This window comes from Coturnix japonica, chromosome 3 (assembly GCF_001577835.2).
Source record: "Coturnix japonica isolate 7356 chromosome 3, Coturnix japonica 2.1, whole genome shotgun sequence".
Lineage (NCBI taxonomy): Eukaryota > Metazoa > Chordata > Aves > Galliformes > Phasianidae > Coturnix > Coturnix japonica.
The window spans coordinates 15,521,893-15,545,794 of NC_029518.1; the positions used below are offsets into that span (position 1 = coordinate 15,521,893).

Sequence of the window (23,902 nt, forward strand, 5' to 3'; positions counted from 1 at the left end):
GGAGGTCAGACAGAGTAGCTCAATAAATTTAAGTTTATGGCTTATTAGACCATTGTTATTTTAAAAAGTGCAGAATTGCACCTCCACCAGAAAACGTTGATGTACTGATATTGCTCGACAATCCTTTGATAGTTATGAACTAAATATAACTTGCAAAGTTGAAAAAGAGGTTTTACTCTTTGCTTACAGGGCTTCCTGAAAGGGTATTATGGGGAGAATACTTGCATGATTTGCGTTTAGAGGTTTTGCAAGCTTGAATATTCAGGGAGAACAGAGGACTGTTTCTGCTTCTCTTTTGCTTTGGGCTGAAATTGTCAGGAAAAGCTCTGCTGGACCCTGTATCTGCACCCACACCCCAGCTTGTGAGCTGGTTCCCAGGGATGAGGGCTGCCCCCAGCCCTGGCCAGAGAACTCAGGTCACTCCGAGCTCCAAGCCAGAGCTTCTGGAAGGTGGATGCTTTGGATGCCCTTAGGGATTGGAGAGCTGCAAAGATCATGACAGTATGTTTCCCGTGCATGCAAAGCCAGATGGGAGGAGGAGTGCATCTCATGCAGATCTTGAGCTGTTTTCACTCGAGCTGTCTGGATGTGAATGAAAAACAAACCCGGGTAAACCTTTGTTGGTGAGGGGAGAAGCAGCATGTTAGCGAAGACAAACAACCCGTGTGCTGTCAGCAGAGGGAGGAGGGGGTGCATACTGAGAACTCCAGGAAAGAAAAATATGAACTAGCTTTGGCATGCTGTTCCTAAAAAAAAATGAGGAGGAGGAAAAAGTGAGCAACAGGGCAGCCTTCAACACCAGCTTACAAACAAGGGCTTGACCTGCAGAGGGGGGGGAGGGTGGGGATGCAAGGTCTAGCAGCAACTCTGCAGGGAACGAACGAATCACAACCTGAGCATGACTCAACAGGACCTGGCTGTTGTGAAAATGCTAAATGTCAATGTGAGGATGTTTACGAAGAACAGTAACTTTTAAAATGCATGAAATGATCCTTCAGCTCCACTCAGCACTAGTCAGGCCTCAGCCAGAGCGCTGTGTCAAATGTTGAGCAGTTTTTTTCCCTCTTCTAGGAAAATGTGAAGTGGCTGGAGGGGAGCCAAGCAGAGAGAATCAACAACTATTGGAAAAGCCTGCACTCACAGGTCATGTTAGAGATCACGTAGTGCTGAGTGTAAACAACAGATGACCAGAGGGGATGGAGAAATTTGGTTTTCTGTAAGAAGCATACTTTGCAAAGTAGAAGGGAAGCATCCACATAAATAGGACAACAATAATAGGCTTAGCTGCAGCAGAAACTGAGGTTAGATATCAGGAGAAACCTTCCAGCCTTAGGGATGGTTACAGGCAGGAGGAAATGGTCTGGGAGTTTGCTATAAAGCTCTGTTGTGACAGATTTCAAATAAACAGGGGCTGACTGCATATCAAACTGATGGTGCTGGGCAAACCAGTCATGATTTATCAAAGCCAGAAATATTCTCTATTCCACCAAAAGAAGCTTTTCACGTAGCGTGTGCTGAACTCCAGTGAAATCCTGTGCATTAAGCCCTATTGCATTACAGTGACATTGATTTCAGAACTTTGTTCTGTGACAAATCCAAATATGGGATTTTCTGGGTTTTGGATCTATCTCAGGCAGCCAAATGAATGCAACCCCTCTAATACTCCCTGTGCATTAGGTGAAGTAAATCCTCTCTTGGCAATTATCTGAAGACACCTATTGAGTTCAAGGGAAAACAACAGCTCAGGTGCTGTAGTGCAGAAACCATTGTCATGTTTATGCAAAACTTCCTTCCTATGCCACAAAAGCTGCTTGTTCCAGTCTGTGCTGTGCTGCAGCTGTTGGCACAGCTTAGCATATCAGCTGTCAGATGAGGAGCAGCAAGGATGAAAGATGCACATCTCCAGCTCCTGTCCTTGGGCTCGCAGCGATTCTTGGGAGCAGAAAGAGCCAGAAAGTAAGTGAACATCTTCCCCAAGCCCTGCAGCATGTCCCCTTGTCAAGGGCATTTCTCGTCCCTTCCATGTGGTTCTGCAGGGGATTGCACTGTGGCAGGGTGAGGCCCTGCTTTGCAGTCGCTGTCCCACGTCAGGATGTGCAGCCACACACACACACAAAAAACAAACAAACAAACAAAAAACAGTCAGATCCCAACGAGAAATTTGGAGGAGGAAGAAAGGATGCTTGCATTTTAATAAAGTCTAGGGCAATATGTGGACAAGTTCCCCATGTCCTCCAGAAGGAGCAGAGGGAGCTGTTTGGTTAATGTAACTGGTTCAAAATAGAGTCAAGCAGCAGAGAGGAAAGACATGCTTCCTTGTCTGGAGGGGTCAGCAGCCTCTTTTGCAAGCTTCCGCTTGCAAAATACTCTTCTGCTCCCCATGAATGATATGCTCTTTTGTTTTGGGTCCATGTTTTTCATTTTGTTGTTTGCTTTCTGTTTCCTCTCTGTACATCTTTTGACTGTCCTTCTCTTTTTCTAGCTAGCATTGCTGTTTCACCCTGCAGTCTCAGACATGCTGGGATGTGAAACAAGTTGCTTAATTGCTGCACAGTACCCAGCAGGCAACATCCGATCCCTATGAAGAGGTTGCTCATATTTGCCTTCCTCATTTACACTCTCAGCAGAGAGGACAAGAAGGGACACAGCGCTTCTCGCTCTGCTGACAAATGGTGCGTGGAAGTCATCAGGGAGGGATGCTGAGGGAAGCCCGCATCACTACGTGCATGATTGATCTGTCTGCTGAGGCCCTGAGCTTGTGAGCTCACTTTCATTGGCCCTGAATTCACAGGTACAGGTGAATGCTCCTCCATGAGTATACAGCCAAAGGTTCTCAAAGAATTAGCTAATATTTTAGGGGGTTCAGTGTTTGAGGTGTTAGAAATACCCTCTTTTCCAATAGCTTCAGAAAACGGACACTGCTGGCCCAGTTCAGGGAGTGCAGGGTGCACAGCAGGGCACTTCATTTGCCCACTTCCTGGTGCTCCAGTATGGATTTGTTATCCTTGGGATAATTGCTAGAACTAAACAGCTGCCAGTTGCTGAGCTGTCAGGTTCATGTCTTTTTTCTTTTTTTTCTCTTAAATACCTAATTAGACGAGATTTATTTTTAATGCTGAAATGCCTTATTACCATCAGCATCTGACTCCCATCTATCCACTGCTGCGTACGGGCTGCTGTTCCTGAAGCAAGAGTCTTGCAGCAGCTACCTCAGTCCCCCATCACTGTCCCTCCCTGCAGGAGCTGGCATTTGCTGCTGCCATCCCTCCTATTAATTCCACCACAGCCCATGCTGTTTGCCTGCCTCATTTGGTGCTCTAGAGCTAATGACTGCACAACCAGTTGTTCTCTCTTTTGTAACTATTACCATCGCTGCCTGTTGTTGATAATTCAGGGTTAATTACTTACTATAAAGCTTTGCAGAACAATTTAGCTTAGCTGAGCCTGATCATTGATGAAGACTATAAATGTCTGCAGTCTGTCACTGATATAAATGTTACTGAAGGTTGTTATAACTGGCTTTTGCTGGTATGCTGCAGCAAACAGGTTGGTTTGTCCAGTGCCACAGCCCGATGCCCCTGGTATTTTGTACAACCACCACACCAGGTTTGCTTACGTATGCATTCACACTGCAAAGTGTGTGTAGCTCCAGTACAGCTCCAGCAGTATTGAAGCCAGACACTAACAGGACATTGTGGCAGTTGTAAAAAGTCCAGCGTTTTAGTTGAGCTTATGGTGCTGTGCTGACAGGTCATAAGTGCATCTTACTGGAGATAGACATGGCTACTAAAAGATTTAGGTGATAAAGGCTGAAGGAGCGAGCTTGTCTAGCCAGGAGAAGAGAAGGCTCTGGGGAGAGCTCATTGCAGCCTTCCAGTGCTTGAAGGGAGCTTATAAGCAAGAGCAGGGACTGACTTTTTATGCGGCCTGATAGTGATAGGGCAAGGCAGAATGGCTTTAAGCCAATAGAGGAGAGATTTAGATTAGATGTTAGAAGGAAATTCTTTACTCGGATGGTGGTAAGGCCCTGGCACAGCTGCCCAGAGAAGCTGTGAGTGCCCAAGGCCAAGCTGAATGGGGCCTGGGGCAGCCCTGCACAGTGGGGTGGGTTAGGGCTGGATGATCTGTAAGGTCCCTTCCAACCAGAGCTGCTCTATGATTCTATGATTATGTTCTCTGTTTTATGGAATAAGTGGGGGAAGAATTGCCAAGTGCTCAGCCTAAGGCCACCCCTCTGGTGCTGCATCTCCAGTTAGCTGAACTGAGGCTATTCTGCATTCATGGAAGCCTTCACAGTGTGGTGCTATGCAATAGTCTTCAGCTTGTCATCAATAGCCTTCAGCAGCTCCAGGCACTGACAGCTGCTCACTGGGAAAGGACAGTTTCATTACACCATGCGGGACGCTGAGGCTCCAGCTGATTTCAATGAAAACAAAGCCACTACCCTCTGAAGCACCTTTTAAATTCAGCAAAGCGTTGTCTTCATCTTCAGATGTCAAATTATCCCAAATATACCTAATATCTTTGTGTGACGTCATGAGTGAGGAGGTGATGAATTGTTCTCTGACCTTCAGTTTCTTCATTTAGACTGTGTCACCAAACCATATTTTATGTCACTAGGAGACAGCAGATGTAAATCAAAGATCTGCCTGCTCTAGAATAGCTAACAAGGGAGGAAATGACATCCATCCATTTACACGGACACATTGTCTTGAGAAGATTTTCTGCCTTCCAAACCTGGTTTTAAAATGGGATTTCATACTCACAGGCTTTGTGTTGGTTTCTAGCACGAGGGGTGTTGCCCCAGTACTTTTGCTGGAGAGAAGCAGCCTCAGCCATGTAAGTACATATTTAAACACAGCAGAAAAGATTTGATTACTGAATGTGAAAGGCATGCACCCCAGGGCATTGCTCAGAGAGTTGTGTGTAATAACAGAAACTGAAAGAAGTTTAAAGATCCTTGGTGTTTGACTGGTGTTTTTCTGTTTTGCAGAGTGAAGGGAGTGTTTTGTACTTTAAAAGGAGGATGAACTAAGGCTTTAGTTGGAGAAAGAAATGAAGAACAAGTCTGTGGAGAACAGTGAGTATATGCTGAAAATGTATGGGGGAGCTGCTGCCAAACAGTGACAGATTTAAAATTCCAAATGTGGATAGATTTAGATGTAGATAGGGATGCCAAACACAACTGTGATTCCAAGAAGAAAGTTGGAAATGCAAAGAGCACAAATCTGTGGTAAATGGGAAATACTCTACTTGAGACTTCTCCATCAGCATCGTCATGGAGAATTGTAGGCTGTAGGCCTTGACCCATGCAGCTCCATCAGTGCAGAGAAACAAGGAAAGTTTCAATCATCTTTGTCAGGTTTAAAAGGAATGGGTGAGGTGTGAGGTAACAGTGTAGTAACAACCAGGCCCTTCTTGCTCCCCATTCTCTCTACCTTTCCACCTGCTGCCTCTCCTCACTAAGCCTGGCCTTGCACAGACTCACACAGCGTGACAGCACTGCAGGCAAACCAGCTGGAAATCCAACAGTAGTGCAAGTATAGAACACATAATCATCTCAAATATATAAAGTAAAGGAGAAAAAAAAACAACAAAGCAGCAACCTTTGTGGTTGCTTAGAACAGCAAGCATGCCATTTTGTGATTTCTGAAGTGATGGTTACTTCACAGACAGTGAGTCATAGCCTCTGCAGTCTCCCTCGTTTCCTTAGGCAGCACTTTCCATGGTGGGAACAGGTGTAGATAAGAGCAGTATTTTTGGGCTTTTGCCGATAGCACGAAATAAGCAGAAACTGCTGTCACATCAAAGCAGAAGATAATAGAATCCAAGAGGAGGTCATACAAATGTGAAAAACACTTCCTATCAGACAGATTGAACTCTCAGGTGCAAATGAAGTCAGGAGCAGTGGGACATCTACTGAGCTGCCTCCTGCTCTTCCTCCAGGTAACTCCTGGACAACAACCTGCTGTCAGGATGAAAGCAGCTTGGTCAGAATGGGCCCTGTGTGAGAAGGAATGAAAGGAAACAGGGCTGCAACAAAGACACCAAGACAAGGCCATCACCTCCTTGTAATTTCCTGTGCTTTTTCTTTTGCTTTCCTTGGCCTCTGTGTTTTTGAATGGCAAAAATGACATGTTGCAATTCAGCTGTCATTTTCACATTTGGAGAAGTGGTCAGAATGAAGCAACAAGGCATCCCCATTGAGTATGCTGCTGTTAAGTGACAGATATCTTGAATGCAAGAGGAGGCACAAGGCTGTCTTGGAGGTGCTGACTTTTGAATCCCAGTTGCACGTAGAAACTTGGCATATTGTCAGCATGCTCAATTTTCAATTTCACGGGACATTTCTTTTGGTGTTACTGGTGGATTTTGTTTTACCTTCATGTCTCCTTTTTGTTAACGCTGCAGGAATTACTTCTTGGGTTTCTGTCTCTCTTTAGCAGCTGTCTTACCTGATACTGCTGTGTGATTCCTGAGGTGTTTCCATGGGTAGAGACCTGAGTTTGTGCAGACACGCATGTGTGCATATTCACATACAAATGTTGGATAATTCAGCAATACAGGAGCCAGCACAGACCAGTATGCTACAGTCCAGTTTTCAGCTCAGGTCAGAACAGGGGGAATAGGGGGAACAGAATAATGCTTGGCTGCTTGGCATTGAGGTCTGCTCTGCATGGACATGGGGGGAAGGAAGTTGCAGCTCTGTCTGTCTTGCCCAGCAGAACTGGGGTGTGCCCCATACAGGTGTGGAATTAAGACAGTCTGGGGCTGTGCAGTCTGAAGGCTAGACCCTGCAGCTTTAAGCATGGGAGCACATTTATCTCTTACAACCTACCTTTTGTACCTAAATTGAACCAGAGTTGTGCCTAAAACACTGTCCTTTGGTGTATTTTTTGCCTTGTTTTTCAGAATTCAAAGCTCAGTAAGCTGTCTTACCAAGATCTGACCACACTAATTTCAACAGATGAAACTTCAGTCAGATAATCATCTTCCATTTTAAAGCAAGTGTTAAAATGGTAATATGGGAATTTTTAAGCTGAAGCGTAGCATGTTGAAGTTACTCTAATGCCAAGATTGGTAGAGCACTTTCATAAACTGATCAAACTTTGCTGATCTTTCTTTCTTTTGCTCATATTAACATAATCCTATTTCTGATTGAACTCGGTGGTGGCCAAGGCTATAAAGACATGAGTGCAAAAGCTTTCAGGCTCAGTAAGAATGGAGCTCACTGACACACATCTAGCTCAAGATTGATGCTACCTGCAGCAGAACAATATCACTTGTAGAAGCTCATTTTAGATCCTTCTATATGCACAAAGGAAAAATAATTATCTTTTGACATGCAGAGATGTATCTTGTCTTATTCTATCCATTCTGTGGACATACTTTTGTTCACTGCTTTGATAAAACCTTTCTAAGACGCAAGTAATTCTCCACTCAACAGCCAACAGCTTGACTTTCAGTTTTTAAAGCAGGATGTTTATTAAGATCCCAGATTCGTCTGTTTGTTGTGAAATCCAGGTGGGGAAAAAAAACCAAACACCAAATAATTCTTGATATTTCACATGATAATTCTAACTGAGACTCAAGGTAAAGAGACCTAATCTCATTAGCTATGCAAGACATGAAAATGCATATCTCCAGAAATAATGACTTCATTACAGTGTTGATCTTCTGTGGGTAGAAACCTGCTTTAGCGGAAAACTGGGAGCAATGATCATGTATTTCACCTGCTTATTGTACGTTACAGGAGAGCCCAGAGGCACAATAAGAAATACATTTGGTAAGGCACTTACATACAAGAAATCAGTAATTTAATGCATTAATCACCAGAGCGCAGTTATAGGCCTTAATTTAGAAAGCATGAGTCATTTGCCATAGATAACCTTCTGTGGCTTAGAATTTCATAGCTTGAGTTCTTTACAGCTGGCAAACATCGTTTGCACAAGCAGCACACGCAAGGGCCTGCACTTTAGCTGGAAGCACATTTCTCCAGTATTAAATCCACTCCATTAAATAGAAGGGAGAGCATGTGTTTGGATCTTATTTCAGTAAAGATTATATCCCCGTTGCATTTTAAGGGGGCTTATAAAGATTGTAGATTATTAATATATTTTATGAGCGTGTTGAAAATGGAGTGGTATGCACTGAAAGTCTTACAAGCACAAGTAGAGAAGACATCATAGCTGGTAATAAACTGTGGCAGTAAACACCCTATTAACCTGATGAAGTCCTTACCAGAACATGAAACAAATGACTGTTTGTTACAAAAACTGCTAACGCTCATATTGGCCTTTTAGAAATGAACTTTCATATAAGATGTGTTCTTGCAATCACTAATATCCTTAATTTTAAATGTATCAATGTTTAAGTTCAAGAGGCTGCAAAAAATTGAGGACATGGTAAAATTCTGTGAGTGATTACTTGTAATTTTTAGTGTTTTGATGTGCATAGTAGAGAAAATGTCCTTTCTTTTCCTTTTTTCCTAACCCCATATGGTGACTGGGATCCCAGTCAGAGCTTAGCAATGCCTGACTGAAGCTCAGTATAACTGCAGGCAGTGGCACCTGCAGGTGAGGGTATCTCACTCATCACACGTATGTGACCAGCATAATGCAAAGGGGAGCTGGGAGCATCGCTCTTCTTTGCACAGATACAGTGCAGGTAGACATCTTTGGTTTGAGTTTCCATCATTTCTAGCAAATGACAGAACAACACGAGATGGTTGTGTAGGAGTTCATTTTGTAATCAAAACACAACACGCTCTGCATCCACTTGAAATTACGTTGTTTCCTCTGTGCAAGAAGGCATTAAAGATGTCAGCACAGTGCTGTGATGTGCACGTGATGTGTGTATGTCAGGGGGAGTATGAGAAAGAAACAGTCTGCTAAACAGACCATGGAGCTGTTTCATTTCTTTCAGGAGCTGAATGTGTCAGCATCTTTGATAGAGCCCTGTGAGTTACATATTTTAAACTCAGAGGTTTTTAATAATTGAAAAGAAAGGATTTAATTCAGAACCAAGATTTCACTTGTAGTAATAACATGTAAGCACAGTTTTATTCAGAACTTCAGATATCCAGTTCCATCTCTTCTATTACAAAAGAGAAAGGCAGGACCAAGCAGAAAATTAGTATTATATTACCTGGGCTTAAGTATCACAACCATTTCCTCAAGCTGCAAATTTGCCCAGAACAGACAATTTTAATAACCCAAGTGATCTGACAGAATTTTGTAGCATTTTTCCTTGGCTGTTTTATTTGGCTTTATCTAATTCCCTGTGTTCCATCTAAATGCAGTATTCCAAACTTAGCACAATTAATCTCTAGCTACACAAGTACTGTTTTCTGTGGCTCTGGAACTATTCCTTCAGTGCCTGAATGCCTTGCAATCTCCCTCCTGATTTATCACAAGTGGATCACAGGCAACCAAAGAGTTGCATTGATACCATTAAAATACACGTATGTACTGTTACTTATAAGTACCTAATAGAGAAGTGACAAAAATATCAGTAATTCACAAATTGGTGACAAAGATCACAGAGCAGTTTGTACTAGAAGGGACCTTTAAGAACACCTTATTCCAACCCCTGCTATAGGCAGGGACACCTCCCTCTAGACCAGGCTGCTCACAGCCCCATCCAGCCTGGCCTTGAACGCCTCCAGGGAAGGGCATCCACAGCCTCTGGGCAACCTGTGTCACTGTCTCACCACCCTCGCAGTGAAAAATATCTTCCTGATAATTAGTCTAAATCTGCCGTCTTCCATCTTAAAGCCATTTCCCCTTGTCCTGTCGCTACGTGCCCTTATAGAAGCGCACATTTAGCACTTTAAAGCTAATTTCACTGCTGCGGTGCCTGCCTTCTACAGGTGCTCCATCACAGCCCAGCACACCCCGCAGCAGGAAGGCCGCCCTCTGGAGGCATCTCCGAACTGGTGCCGCAGCGACCCGTCCCGCCCCACGATCGCCTTCCAGCCGCAACCGGCGTAACCCCACGCAGCCCCCGCCGCGTGTGGGTGGGAGGAGAGCCCGGAGACGTATCCCCGGCAGCCGGCCGGGAGAGGTGAGTGCCGGCGGAGCAGCGCGAGGGACGGGGATAAACGAGGGCACTCAAATATTATCTGCGTGTCCCGTGCTGCGGGCAGCGAGCTGAGCGCTTACCCCTATGCTCTGCTTCTCTGGGCGTGATGGTGGGCTTCATTCTGCAGCGATGTGAGCAGGAGGGTTGATGCTGGGTGCCCCTGCGGCAGGTCAGACCACATGCCTGTCCAGCAGGTGTCCTTCTGGACGCCCTTTGCAGCCCGTGGCTGTCCAGGTGCCGAGCTGCTCCTCCCACCTCAGTCTTCCCCCTCTGAGCCGTTAGTTGGTATCCACCTGAGTTGCACTTCACCTGTTAATAAAGCATTATGTTATCCAGCAACTCACCTCACCCCTACCCGAGGCTGGCAAAGTTACCAGGGGAGCTTCAGGTTGCATATGAGGAAATATTTCTTTGCAGAAAAAGTGGTGAGGTGCTGGCAGACCTCAGGTGTGAAATTCCTAAGAGGTACAATAGGCATCCAAGGCAGGACTCGATGAGGCCCTGCTTCACCTGCCTGGTTAGCAGAGGAGTTCTCTGCCCTATTTTTGTCACACTCAACTGTCCGAGCATGCAGCATTTTGTGTATGCCCAGCAATGCCAAGGCCAAGCAGCCTGCATCTAAACCTGGGTATGTAACTATTTTGATGTAAGCATATTTCTAGCTCAGACAATACCCAAATGCAGTAGTGAGCGCTGCTTTGTTTCAAAGTGCATCGATCTGCCGTTACAGTACACATATAATTCTGTGACTTACCGCAAGGAGCATCCACCCAGGTCATGGGAGAGTTCATCCAGCTCAACTTTACGCCGGAGGGCAGATAAGACATTGTCTTCTTCCTAATTAGTGAAAAGCTTATTGCCAATCTTCAGCTTCTTTCTGAAGCCCTGTTATTGTGCAACAACTTCTTGTGTCCCAGTGAGTCCAAAGTAACCAGTGCTTCAGCACTTAGTGGGTATTTGTTGACACAGGAGGGTTTGGCACTGCATTGTACAGGTGACTCACCAGCTACTTCATGCAGTGACTGTTTCAGGCAAGCCAAGCGCTTTTCTGCCTTCTTCACTAGCTACATCTCCGGTGCACAACGGCTTTTAAGAACAGGCCTCTTTCAACTCTACTTACAGATACAGTTCTCACATTTTTCCACCTCCAATGGCAAGTTACAACTATCTTATTCTTATTTCTAGTCCTATTGCAAAGAAATTGAGAAAGTACCATTTCAGTGTCTGAAGGGAAGAGTGGAGCGGGTTTCTAACTTCAATTAAGTTGCAGCTTATGATGTTTCAATAGTTTTTAAATATATTTGTGCAGAAAACATGCTTGCAAAAGCAAATATTTCTTTGCTGTCTGTTATTAGCACCTGTCTTTATGATCTTTTAATAATTCCTTAGTAAGTACTCTGCTCAGACTGGGCTGGAGGTATGATGGAGGGACCACCATGTCACTTCCATTCCAGCCAGCCATTGAGTAATATTTGCTGACTTCAGCCACCAGCCCTTACTGCTGCTTTCAGCCTGACCACCAGTTCACTGGCATGACAGTGCTGCTTAGCTTTATTACAAGATTAGCTTTGTAGGCAAGGCTGTACCGAATTCTGCCTGTGACCCTCACAGTTGCACTCTGACTGCCTTTCTCCACTCCTTCCTTAGGGTTTTCTGTCAAATCTCTGAGTGCTGGCCTCTCTTAAGTGAAAACAAAATGCAACCTCCAACCTAGCTGTCATTCTTGATAGTTACTTCTTATCATCTCTTTGATCTTTCTCAGGTGAGAGTGCTAAACCTGGCTGCTTCTAGTTACTGTGAAAGCACAGAAGAGTAGAAAAATCATGGTCCTTGAAGTGCACATGTCTGCATCTCACCATATGATCTTAGGGCATATAAAAATGAATCTAAGTGATGAACAGGAACTAGATAATTACATCCAATATTTAGCTTCTCATTACCCAAACCAGTGGTTGTTTTTTATGGTACTTATGCTCCATCAGGTCACGTAACGCCTTATTGCTTTAGGTCTCCCATCTGTGAAAGGAACTGCCTCACTACTCACCTGCCATATAGCATGCCTTCTGATTTTAAGTTGAAAAATGTTGTTTTTGGATTAAGCATCCTATAGCAGCTCAAGGGAGAGGCTAAGGAGGTTGGAAGGGCACATTCATTAATCATCTGATTTTTTTTTTTTCTTTTTAATTTAGACTGTAATTGGCCAGTGGGGCCCCACATGGACAGTTTGTGTACATTGCACAGCTTTTTACAAGCCCAAGTGCATATATTACGATGGCTTAGAGCCAGGGAAAAAGCATGGAGCCTTATTTTTGTTTCAGTAAGTAGATTTGATCTAATAGGACAACAGCATAAAAATATTCTCACAATAGCGTATTCTCACTGCCCTTTATGTGGCTGGTCTTACTGTCTGTGATCTTACTTTAAGATTTCTGCTATGGCCTAGATACGGGTCATAAACAAACTCCTTGTCAGCTGGCTTACTGTTAGATTAAAAGAATGAGGGTGCTTCTTGAAGGTCTTTGGTTTTTTTCCCCTAAGAGATTTCACCAAACATCAAATCCAGGTTGCCCTTCAGTCAGTGTGTATAATCAGTCCCTTAGATAGATGCCCATAAGTGATACCATGAGTGAAGAAAAACATGTAACATTTTAGATAAGGCTACTTTCCTTGATCTGCACTTTCTCCAAGAAGTAAAAATGACTCAGTGTTCTCCACAGCATCAGGATGTGGCTGTATCTACTAAAGATGCTGCTTTAACCACAAGGTTATAAGCACGTATCTATGTCAGGTAACAGTATGTTATATCTTTCCTACTGAAGCTTGGCTACTGTGCAAACAATGCAAGAGCTGGGAGGGCTCTTCTGGAAGTTGATAAACTCCTGGAATTACAATAATGGTTGCTTAATTTTGTTTTGTTGAATTGAAAAAGCTAGTTTACCTTCAACTTCAGAGCTGAGTACAGAATTAGAACCTGATGTGCCTGTCGTCTTCATGTTGCCCGTATGCGCTTCTTTAGCATAATGTTGCATTCAATCAGTATTTCCTTCATTCTGCAAGACTGGAAAGCTGTAGTAAACTCTTTCCCAGTTCTTTCAGTGCCTCCTTCCACTTGGATGCGTCATTTTCCAAAGTTCAGAGGCTGATGTCCTGCAACTTTTGTCAGTAACGTTGCATGTCATGGAGAGAGAAGCACTGTGCGTCAGAAAAAAATCCTACTTAAGACTACAAATAATTCAAGTGGAATTCAGAAGCTCTATCTGGGCACGATCCTCAGTTCATTATATAACAGCTCCGGCAAACACAGAAGAGGGACAGAAGATAGAAAGAATGTATTGTATCTAAAAATCAAAACCGTAACATTTGAAATGATATGATTATCTACACAGAAACATCTCTTGACGATTGGATTTAAAACCAATTTGTCAGAAAGCAGAGGTAGGGCTCCAGTCTGTCTAGAAACTTACGCACAGAATCTATTGCAAACTCTGTAGTTGTAGTTAAAGGAGTATGAAACTGTCTCTGTTCAGTCAGTCTGGCTCTGGATATGCGCATACAGGACTTGGATTAAGTGTAATTTTGTAGACATTCACAAGCAAAACTATAGAGTGATGGCGAAATCAGTGTGCAGATTAATTTTATGTTAAATCAGTGTAATTTTTTTTTACAAACCCAGCTCATTATGGATGAAAAATCAAAATGGACAATTTGTCTCTTGGGTATGGAAGGGAAAGAAGAGGGCTGGCCTCTGTGCATTAATTTTACAGGCAAGAAATACATGCTGATGTTGCTTGAACCTATATTTTTCTTCTCTTTCCCTTGGGAGCTTTTGTGGTGCATGTGACAGCTAGTACACATCAGGTGAACTGATATGGTGGTTTATATCTGACCCAGGGGTTATGTGGCAGAAGCAGAGGAGGCTGCTGAGGAGAGTAAGCACGCTAACGACTACGACTCAAACCCACTTCTGAAACTGAAGTTTCCCTTTTATGTCAATTTTATGCAAGTAAGTGAACATTCTCAGCCATCAGCAAAAACAGGGTACCTGACTCATTATTTCCCTGCGCATACTGCAGCGCATTTTTGCTGGGGGCATGGGAAGGGGGATGACAATTTCTTTGTGGCTTTCCATGGACAGCTACCTCCTTTCTGGCTCATATATATTACAAAGGTCACAGTCTCAGTCCCCCTCTTCAGCTGTAGTTCAGGCCCTGCTCCCTGACAGCATATGTGGATGTCCTAAGTTGTACAGAGCTGAGATGGACAAGCACCTCTGCAGCTTCCACTCTCAGGTACTCTTAATTTCCCTTCCCATTTTTTTTTGGTGCCACAGTACAATCACAGAGATCAGTTCCAGGCTACTCAAAGCAGCTGTATCTGCTTCCAGAGATCCACATGCATACTTCCTGCAGAGCCTGAGACCAAAGCTATAATACATGCACTCTGTATGCATTTGCTTGCTACTTTTAGATCTAGATTGAATATTTACCTTGTATTGTAAAATCATTTATATTGGTAAGGAGTAAACCCCAATTAGAACTTTCAACCCTGTAAGGTGGAATGATACAAACATGGTAACAGATATTCAAAAGGTTATTTATGAGGAAAAACTCACCAATATGGATTCCTTCACTGGGAAATGCTGAGACAATCTCCACCAGGGAGGAATCTCCAAGAGATGCTGACTTAGTGGTGGTCAGCCCTTAAATGAGGTCTAGAGGAGATGGAGTCAAGCTCTATCCCTTCTGGGAGCACAGCTGAATTACTCTCACCTGTGCTCCCACAGCTGACTCGACACTTGCCTCAGCTGATTAATCAGAGGTTCAGGCTGTGATTACCAATTTTCCATACAGACCCCAAAAGCATTTGCTGTGTTTTTCCCACTATTTATTACTTCTCCCATTCCCTTTACCTCTTATTCCTTCTCTCATCAATGCAGCAGAATGAAACAAAACCCAACATGCAGAGCTCTGGATCTCTGGTTTCTGAAAACCAGCAGTAGCATTTGAGCAATTAGAATAGTTGCGTCCTTTTTAAAAACAGCCTACAACATTTTGTTGTAATGAAGAAGACTTACAGTATTATGCAGTTTGCTACTTAGAATGGTGTGTGCATAAATCATAACAATTAATGGGATTTACCTCTTTTTAATCGCCAGCTTAAAGCCCAACTCTTTTTCCTGTCTGGAACAGGTATACCTCATAGCTGTTTGGTGGCCATCAGAGCTGTTTGGTTCCACCAGGATTTACACTTAGCAATTTTTAAGCAGACTGTGCTGGAGGTCACCAAAAACCTTACGCAGTCGGTAAATCATTTCAATGAAGGTTGTTTAAAAAGGGGAGACAGATGGCTGCAATCTTAATTAACTGTGGTGGTGTTGTTTTTTCTACCTACAGTACAGAAACAACTACTCTGGTGCTAATAATTTGCTCTACTCTACATCATGCTCAGTAAAAAAGACTCGCCTTGTTTTGGAGAGGTTTTTGCCTGAGAGAGAGACAGGCAGACAGATGGCATAATGCATGGAAAATCCAGAGTAGGAATAAACTAATAAATGGATTAATCAATGAGATACATAAATTATGCTGTGTACCTTTTTGTATAGCTTAGAAATTTACAGTTCAGCAAATGTAGGGTTTTTTTGTATCCTGCAGCAGTTTCAGGCTACCACGTTCCTATTTTCCTTCACTGCTAGCACTAGTGCTGCCCATATTAAAACGATTTTACTACTCTTTCAAGAACAATTTCACATTGCGGGGCTAATCTCAGAGTCATAGTCAAGTCTCCCTTCTAAACATTCATGGCTGCTAGGCACTACTGAGCTGCAACAACCTAATTTCCAAGTAGCATTGTTGCCAGCACAAGGAGAGAGCTGAGGAAGAGAGCAGCATTGGCTTGCCCTGTTGTGATGACTTGGTGACTGCACTTGTGCTTTGGTAATCCGTACTGCTTAAAGTTATTTGGATAACCAATTAAGGAATTAAGCTAATACACCAGGGTAGTCAATTCCACAATGCAGATTAAATAGCTAGACCAAGATTATCATACTTAACTAGCAGAGTTTTGGTGCTGATCTTAAGACATGTTGCAGTGGGGTTACTTTTCACATATTGAGAGCTTGTGTCTCTTCAGGACCCATATGTTGAGCAGTCAATCAGACAATCAGATGATACCTCATAGACTTCAGAGAAAGTGATCTGGGATTTATCTTCATGTCATTTTTAGCATGACAGTAGTCATTTGTTCTACAACAGTTAAAAAGCTGCTATCCAACTTATTGCACAGACAGTCAATAGTGGAGTTAATCTTAATATTTTAATTTCTTTCATGCAGATTCATGATGTTACACCAACAGCTAATAATTGCCTTTGGAATATTACTAGCAGGAGATATATGCACATCTAGGAGCTGCTATTTAGAAGACCAAGTTGCCATGTATAATTCCTGCAACCTCACGAGTGTTCCACTTGTGCCAAAGGACACTGCAAAGCTTTTTCTAACTTACAACTATATCAGACAGGTGACTGCAACTTCATTTCCACTGCTGGAGAATTTGTTCTTGTTGGAAATTGGAACACAGAAAGTCTTTCCTCTTTACATAGGAAAAGAAGCTTTCAGGAACCTGCCAAACCTTCGTGTCTTGGACCTGGGGTTCAATAACATTCTTCTGCTGGATCTCGATTCTTTTGTGGGTTTGCGACGTTTGACCATACTCGGTCTGTTTCAGAACAACCTCGGAGATTCCATCCTGGAAGAGCGTTACTTTCAAGATTTGAGCTCATTGGAAGAATTGAATCTTTCAGGAAACCAAATCACAAAACTTTACCCACACCCCTTATTTTTCAATCTAACCATCTTGAAATCTGTGGACCTGAAATTCAACAATATATCCAACCTGTGTGACAGTAATCTTACCAGCTTCCAAGGAAAACACTTTTCATTCTTTAGCCTCAGTTCTAACGCTTTGTATAAGACAGATAAAAAGGTCTGGGCCAAGTGCCCAAATCCTTTCAGAAATATTACATTTGACACACTGGACGTTAGTGAGAATGGCTGGAGCACAGAGAGAGTCCAGTATTTCTGCACAGCTATTAAGGGGACTCAAATCAAATATTTGTCATTTCGCACTCATATAATTGGCTCAGGATTTGGCTTTAATAACTTAAAAAATCCAGATAAGAACACATTTACAGGACTAGCAAAAAGTGATCTTAATTTGCTTGATATTTCCCGTGGATTCATTTTCTCTCTCAATTCTTTAATCTTTGAAAGCCTTCGTAATCTGGAATTCCTAAACCTTTTCAGAAACAAGGTAAATCAAATCCAAGAGCAAGCATTTTTTGGCTTGGAAAACCTAAAAATTCTCAATCTCTCAAGTAACCTTTTAGGTGAATTGTATGATTATACTTTTGAGGGACTACACAGTATAATGTATATTGATTTACAACAAAATCATATTGGGATGATTGGTCAAAAATCTTTCAGTAAATTAGTAAATCTGAAAATAATTGATCTCCGAGACAATGCCATTAAAACACTCCCTTCCTTTCCACATCTGACTTATGCCTATTTAGGTGACAATAAGCTGATGTCTGTAGCTCACACGGCAATAGCAGCAACACATATTGAATTAGAGAGAAATTGGCTCGCAAATCTGGGTGACCTGTATGTTCTCTTCCGAGTTCCGGATGTGCAGTATCTCTTCTTAAAACAGAATCGTTTCTCTTATTGTGTGAAACATGGTAATGCTATAGAAAATAGCCAGTTGATTTATATGGATCTAGGAGAAAATATGTTACAGCTTGTGTGGGAGAGAGGTTTGTGTTTGGATGTATTCAGGTCACTGTCTAAACTTCAGGTTCTACACCTGAACAACAACTACCTTAGTGCTCTTCCACAGGAGATTTTTAATGGTCTAACATCTCTAAAAATACTTAATCTAGCTTCCAACCTTTTGTCTCACCTCTCTCTCGGGGTTTTTCCAGAAAGCCTAATAAACCTAAACTTGTCTGGAAACCAGCTTTTTTCCCCTAAGCCTGAAGTCTTTATGACTTTGAGTATTCTGGATATAACACATAACAAGTATGTCTGCGACTGTGCTTTAAAAAGCCTACTAGTGTGGCTAAATGAAACCAATGTAACCCTAGCTGGCTCAGAGTCTGACAGGTACTGTGTATACCCACCTGCATTAGCAGGTGTACCAGTGTCACTTCTGACATATGATGATTGTGATGAAGATGAACTCCAGCAGACACTCAGGTTCTCACTATTCATTTTCATCACTGTCACCCTTCTGATGTTTCAGATGTCAGCCATTATTCTTACTCGCTGTCGGGGGATTTGTTTTGTCTGCTATAAGACCATCACCAAAACTTTGATAGGAAGCCATCCACCAGCAGCAGATACAAGCGAATACATGTATGATGCATATTTGTGCTACAGCAAAAATGATTTCGAATGGGTCCAGAACTCTCTGCTGAAGCACCTGGATTCACAATATTTTTATAAAAACAGATTTACCCTGTGCTTTGAGGAACGAGATTTCTTGCCTGGGGAAGAACATATCAACAACATTCGTGATGCTATTTGGAAGAGCAGGAAAACAATTTGTGTTGTGACCAAGCAGTTTCTCAAAGATGGGTGGTGTGTTGAAGCCTTTAATTTTGCCCAGAGCAGGTACTTCAGTGATTTGAAAGAGGTTCTCATTATGGTAGTAGTTGGGTCACTTTCTCAATATCAGCTGATGAAACACAAACCAATTCGAATTTTTTTACAAAGGAGTCGATATCTGCGTTGGCCTGAAGATTATCAAGATATAGACTGGTTTTTAGATAGCCTTGCTTCCCAAATTCTGAAGGAAAAAAAAGTGCAAAGGGATGTCAGTGGTACAGAGCTGCAAACTATAGCGACAGTCTCACGCTGACATTGATGGCTTGCTGGCTTTCTCAATATGTTCTATTTTAGCTGTGCTATGGGAGGACAAAAGAGATCTGCTTCATCCTTCCCTGAAAAAGCAGGTACAGGGACAACTGCTTTGTTTTAAGTCCTACTAAACTTGGAAATAACCTGAGAGCCAAGAAAGTGCAGTCACCATATGGACAGTGGGCATTTATTTTCAGGAGAATTAAATGAATCACGAATGCCTCACATTTTGGATGCTCAGCTTCAAACAACTTACAGTTGATTTTCAGAGTGCTGCATATTTCAGGTCTCTGTTTTCAGTGACAGGAGGATGCCCTTTTTTTATATATCTCTTTTATTCTTTTCAAAAAGAGACCATTGTACTGTGTGATGATGCCTTACACCTTTATGTTTTAAAATGGTGCTATATAGATTTCATTTGTTTCCTACTCAGCTAGGCTCACATTCTCAGCTGCAACATGCAACCTTTTAACTTCATTCATTCCTTTCCCTTTTTCAACCCTTCTCCTTGGGTGGTGAAGCCACAGCCATTGGGCTGATTCATTTATTGCTGTTTCATTTTCTCAGCTAAGAGGAGCGGATATCCCCTTCGGATCTGAAGCAAGCCTGAAAACCAAACAAGAAACTACCTCCATAGCCATGAGTGGCTGCCAGGAAGCTGGAATATAAGTGGAATATATGGATAACTTGTGTATCCTGTGGGTTGTTCTTGGTACATCCTGTGCCCTGACCAATTAAGATCTTTTCTCCCTTTTTTTTTTTTTTTTTTTTTTTTTTTTTTTTTTTTTTTTTTTTTTTTTTTTTTTTTTTTTTTTTTTTCTGATTCTATTGAAATAGTTTTATTGGGTGATAAATGTATGGTACGCTCTTTCTTCTATCATTGTTTTACCTTTCTTTTCTTAGGCATGCATCTTCAGGGGGACATTCAGGGTCATTTTAATAAAATTCTGGTCCATCATTGTGGTTTAACAACAACTGCAGCTCAGCACTGTGCAGCTGCTTGCTGCAACAGCAAAACATCAGTGTGTTATCACCACTATTTCCATCAAAAATCCAAAACACAGCAACATATGAGCCTCTGCAAAGAAAATTATCTCTATCCCAACCATGACAATCATGGACTGTTATAAACGTATAACCTGCACCCTTTATTATGAATGTGATATATTCCAGGAGTGGATTGTTGAACTGGTTTTATACATGTACTCAATAAATCTTACTAAAATAATTCCAGGATGTGCTGGGTGAATTCTTCTCTGTGTTGAAGATGCAGAAATGGATGGGTTTATAAACTGCAAACAAAAACTACCATCTTAACTATTATCATAGAAATAAGGAAGTACAATCTATTGTGTGAATGCAGCCGCTTGATTATAGAAATGCCTGTGAATGATCTAATTTACTTTCAATATTCTATTAATACAACTACTACAATAAAATATTATGTCCGTCTCAATCAGTGCAGACATTCATGGACAGAAAAGGACTAAATCTTGTAAAGTTTCTTTGGGGCAGAGGGATTGAAAAAGGGACCGGGCTGTGCTCAGAAAGCCCTGGGTGTCGCTGTTGGCTCAAGTAACGGCGAGGGCTTCTCTATACTCCTGCCTCTGTCCATTGCAGCCACTGACATTACAGACAAAAGCTGCTGCAGAAGGTCAGAGAAAGAAGCAGCAACCCCAGCCTCCCAGAGACCCTGCAGGCTGTTAGGAAAGCCATCGCTGTGCCCTTCTTTCAGGTCTCTAAAAATGTCAAACTGTTTTGGTTTTTTTACCCCAGTCAGTGCAAATACTTAAAGGCGTTCTTTTAAGTCAGAGGTTATGTCAGAGAGTACTGAATATCACTCAGCATCACTGACAGGCAGCCAAAGGAGGAATTAATCTGTACAATCAAGATCATATGCAGGTCTAGACTGTTAGCTGAGGCATCTGCACATGGTGTAAGACATGGCAGTTCTAAAAGCATACTTAAATTACATCTGAATGACTTTCACAAAACGTTTCTCATTGTAGTAATAGAATGCCCTCTCCAGTTTGGGCCTTAGTCTGTACTTATAAGACACTTCTTATCATTTCAGATACTTAAAACTTAATTCAGCTAACATATGCAGGAACTATTGAATGCAAGTGGATATAGTTTGCTAAGATGGCTTTAACCAAGGCTTTGCCGCAATGTTTTAAAACCTTCTCTCTACTGTTTTTGCCATGGGTGGGAGGCAGCTTGATCAAACTTGCACATACTTCAGACTTTGAACAGGTCTGGCTTATTACACAGAGGTAATGAAGACTTTGGATGAAATTTCATTGCGTGCCTCCATCTTTATATTCCTTTTCGGAATCGTAAAGTGATCACAACTGTAAGGAGCAGCTGAGAAAACATCCTTATACCACAGAGGTGTCATAAAAACAGAGGCAGCCCAGCCTTGGTCTGCTCTGCAAATTCTGCTCCAATGGGCTGGCAATTGCAGCAGAAAATGCTATTGAACCATTCCTGATTGCAGGGTGGTTTGCAGGCATATGAATAAATGCAGGGCGAAACTTTAAGGAAATCTGAAATAACTTTCTTTTTTATTCTTTGTGAAACCACTCCAAGCCTGAGACTCTGAGAACAAATGCAGTCTTCCCAGTTGGCACAGTCTGTCCTATAGACTGAAAAATAGACTTCGAATAGATCATAGGACTCTGATCACCACCACAGTGGAGTCACCTCTTCTTAAATGACAAAGCCAGAGGAACTGTTGAGAAAGGGCTTATGCAGACTTCATACTGCTCTGCTCAGCAGAAATTGCAAAAGCATCCTGTACAAAAATGGAGAATGTCTACACTTGATGAATTAGGGCCATAAATTGAGCTCCAACCTCATAACTATTGATCAGATTCCCTTTAGGCTTGCTGGGAACATTACTGCTCTATTAGGATTTTATGGCTCTTCAGTTAAGGATACTCTCATCAGTTTTACTCATCATCCTCAGTAGAAGACATTAACTTGTTGGAGAATGTCCAGAATAGGGTGTGAAGTGTGACACTGGCTCTAAAACAAGCTATTAGGATGGAATCTGATGAATGTATTTGCAGTAGCACCACAGCAAATATTCAGAGGACACTGACTCTGTGCCACATGGTATCAGCTGAGATACTTGATAGTAAGACCTCACTTCCACCATTCCAGTGTGTATTATAAACATGAACCGGTCAAGCTCCCCTTCCCATCCACACACAGTGGGCTCATCGAAGTATCGTCCAGTTACATTTGCTAACCCCAGTTGCTAATGCCTCCTCAGGGAGATGGTTCAGTATGCTGCTAGGGCTATCGCCTTCTTAATTTACACTTACTATCTGTCATTGCTCCCATTCCAGCAGCTATACAATCTCTGTGGTAGCACAGATAAGACTACAGAGTTCACTCTCTCGAGTGGGACGCTTATGCATGTGTTACTCAGAATCATGTTGCCTTCCTTTTTCTTGTGCTACATCATTATCTCAGCTCATTTGCTGACTTCTGGGTCTTTCTCAGCATGACAGCTCTCCTACTTCTTACTGCCAGAGACCATCTGGGTTTCAGATTATTGTATCTCACCTTCTCAATTTCATATGATACTGATTATTTTACAATGGCTTTTAATGTGTTGTCTTCTTGCTAGAACTGTGAATTTCAGCAGTCCGGTTAAATCACAAAGCAAGACCCATACCTGGCAAAGTACTTAAAGATGAAGAGCAATACACAACTGAGTGGCAGGAGTGAGTGGTGAAACACTGCAAATGAAGCAGGAGCAGCACATATGGATCTCTGGGACATCACCAAAGTTAGGAAGGGTATATAAAACAGCCTTAGCATCTTCTCTTCAAAAGGAGATTTCATTGCATTCCATTCCAAGTGGAAACTAGAAGAAAGCAAAGACAAGAGAAGGAACAAGATTTAATGTCTGAGTCTGCAAACAAGATCAAACAGAAATCTCTTATACTTAGAGTAGATTAAGGAGGACTACCACTAGCAAATAGTTGCTACGTTTCATTGCGCTCTACCAAATGCAATCTTACAGTTCTGTGAAATAGGGCATTCAAAATCAGAAGACTGGTATATTAAAAAACAAACACACAAAAAAAAAAAGCCCAACAGATTACAAAACAATGATAAGTGTTTATCATTTTACTCCATAAGACCACATCTTTACACTTCCTCTGTGGTCATGAGGTGGAAATTCATTCAGTCATGGATACAAGAGCCAACGTTTTAAGAAATAATCCAAGTATTTCAACACTTCCACTTAAATAGGAAGTGTGAATAAGTTGGTCAGGCCTTGAGTAAGGAATGAACAACTTACAAGGAGGGTGGTGAAGACAACACAGGCCACCTTTCCAGACCTCCCTGGGTGGTGGCCTTACAGCACATAAGTAGTTCAACTGTTCAAAATGTTGCAGTTGTTATTGATAAATAGGCTCAGCAAAAAATGAAATAACCTGAAAGAGAAATGACAACACAAAGACTTCCCACACAGACAAACTCACATCAGTAGTCCTTACAAAGCCTCTGCTGGTGATATTTCCATTAGGCTGCTTGGCAGTCTCCAGGAAGGTACAAACACCTTTGTGATGACAAAGATCTTGTTCTTCTTTGGGGTACAACACTTTTGCATACACACCTTTTAGTTACCTGTTTTCTATTTCATCCTTTGTAAAGATGAGCTGGGCAACTCGGTCTTCAATTTCACTGGGCTGCTCCTGGCAGCCATCAAGATTCCATACAATAGAAGAGAACTGCAGATGCTGCTGCACTGGTATTTCCTTCAACAGAAGGCCACTGTGAGCACAGATGTCAACCACAGAGAACACTCCATGCTAAACACAAAGTAGAAATGTTAAATTCAGACTATTTATTCAATCTGGTACCGTACCTAGGCACTACT

General features: G+C 42.2%; 1 protein-coding gene and 1 long non-coding RNA gene across 4 annotated transcripts in view; one reads left to right on the top strand and one right to left on the bottom strand.

The window, feature by feature from the left end:
* Nucleotides 1–10,934, bottom strand: part of LOC107311036 — a 23,544-nt gene extending 12,610 nt beyond the window's left edge. Inside the window, exons 1-2 of the long non-coding RNA XR_001553839.2 lie at nt 10,838–10,934; nt 10,164–10,392 (exon numbers count right to left, since the gene is read on the bottom strand). This is a non-coding gene — a long non-coding RNA (uncharacterized LOC107311036). The remainder of the gene's footprint in view (nt 1–10,163; nt 10,393–10,837) is intronic.
* TLR5 (toll like receptor 5) lies at nt 851–20,231 on the top strand. 3 transcript variants are annotated; one of them, XM_015857231.2, is made up of 4 exons: nt 851–5,080; nt 6,913–7,019; nt 9,872–10,065; nt 16,414–20,231. In XM_015857231.2, exons 2-4 carry the CDS (start codon nt 7,017–7,019, stop codon nt 19,001–19,003), a joined length of 2,787 nt encoding a protein of 928 aa, XP_015712717.1. In that variant the 5' UTR covers nt 851–5,080; nt 6,913–7,016; the 3' UTR covers nt 19,004–20,231. The 3 variants fall into 3 exon arrangements, with proteins under 3 accessions (XP_015712717.1, XP_032299290.1, XP_032299291.1); XM_032443399.1 differs by lacking the exons at nt 851–5,080; nt 6,913–7,019 and adding an exon at nt 13,975–14,086 and having other exon boundaries at nt 9,959–10,065; XM_032443400.1 differs by lacking the exons at nt 851–5,080; nt 6,913–7,019; nt 9,872–10,065 and adding an exon at nt 13,765–14,086.
* The last annotated feature ends 3,671 nt before the right edge of the window (nt 20,232–23,902 follow it).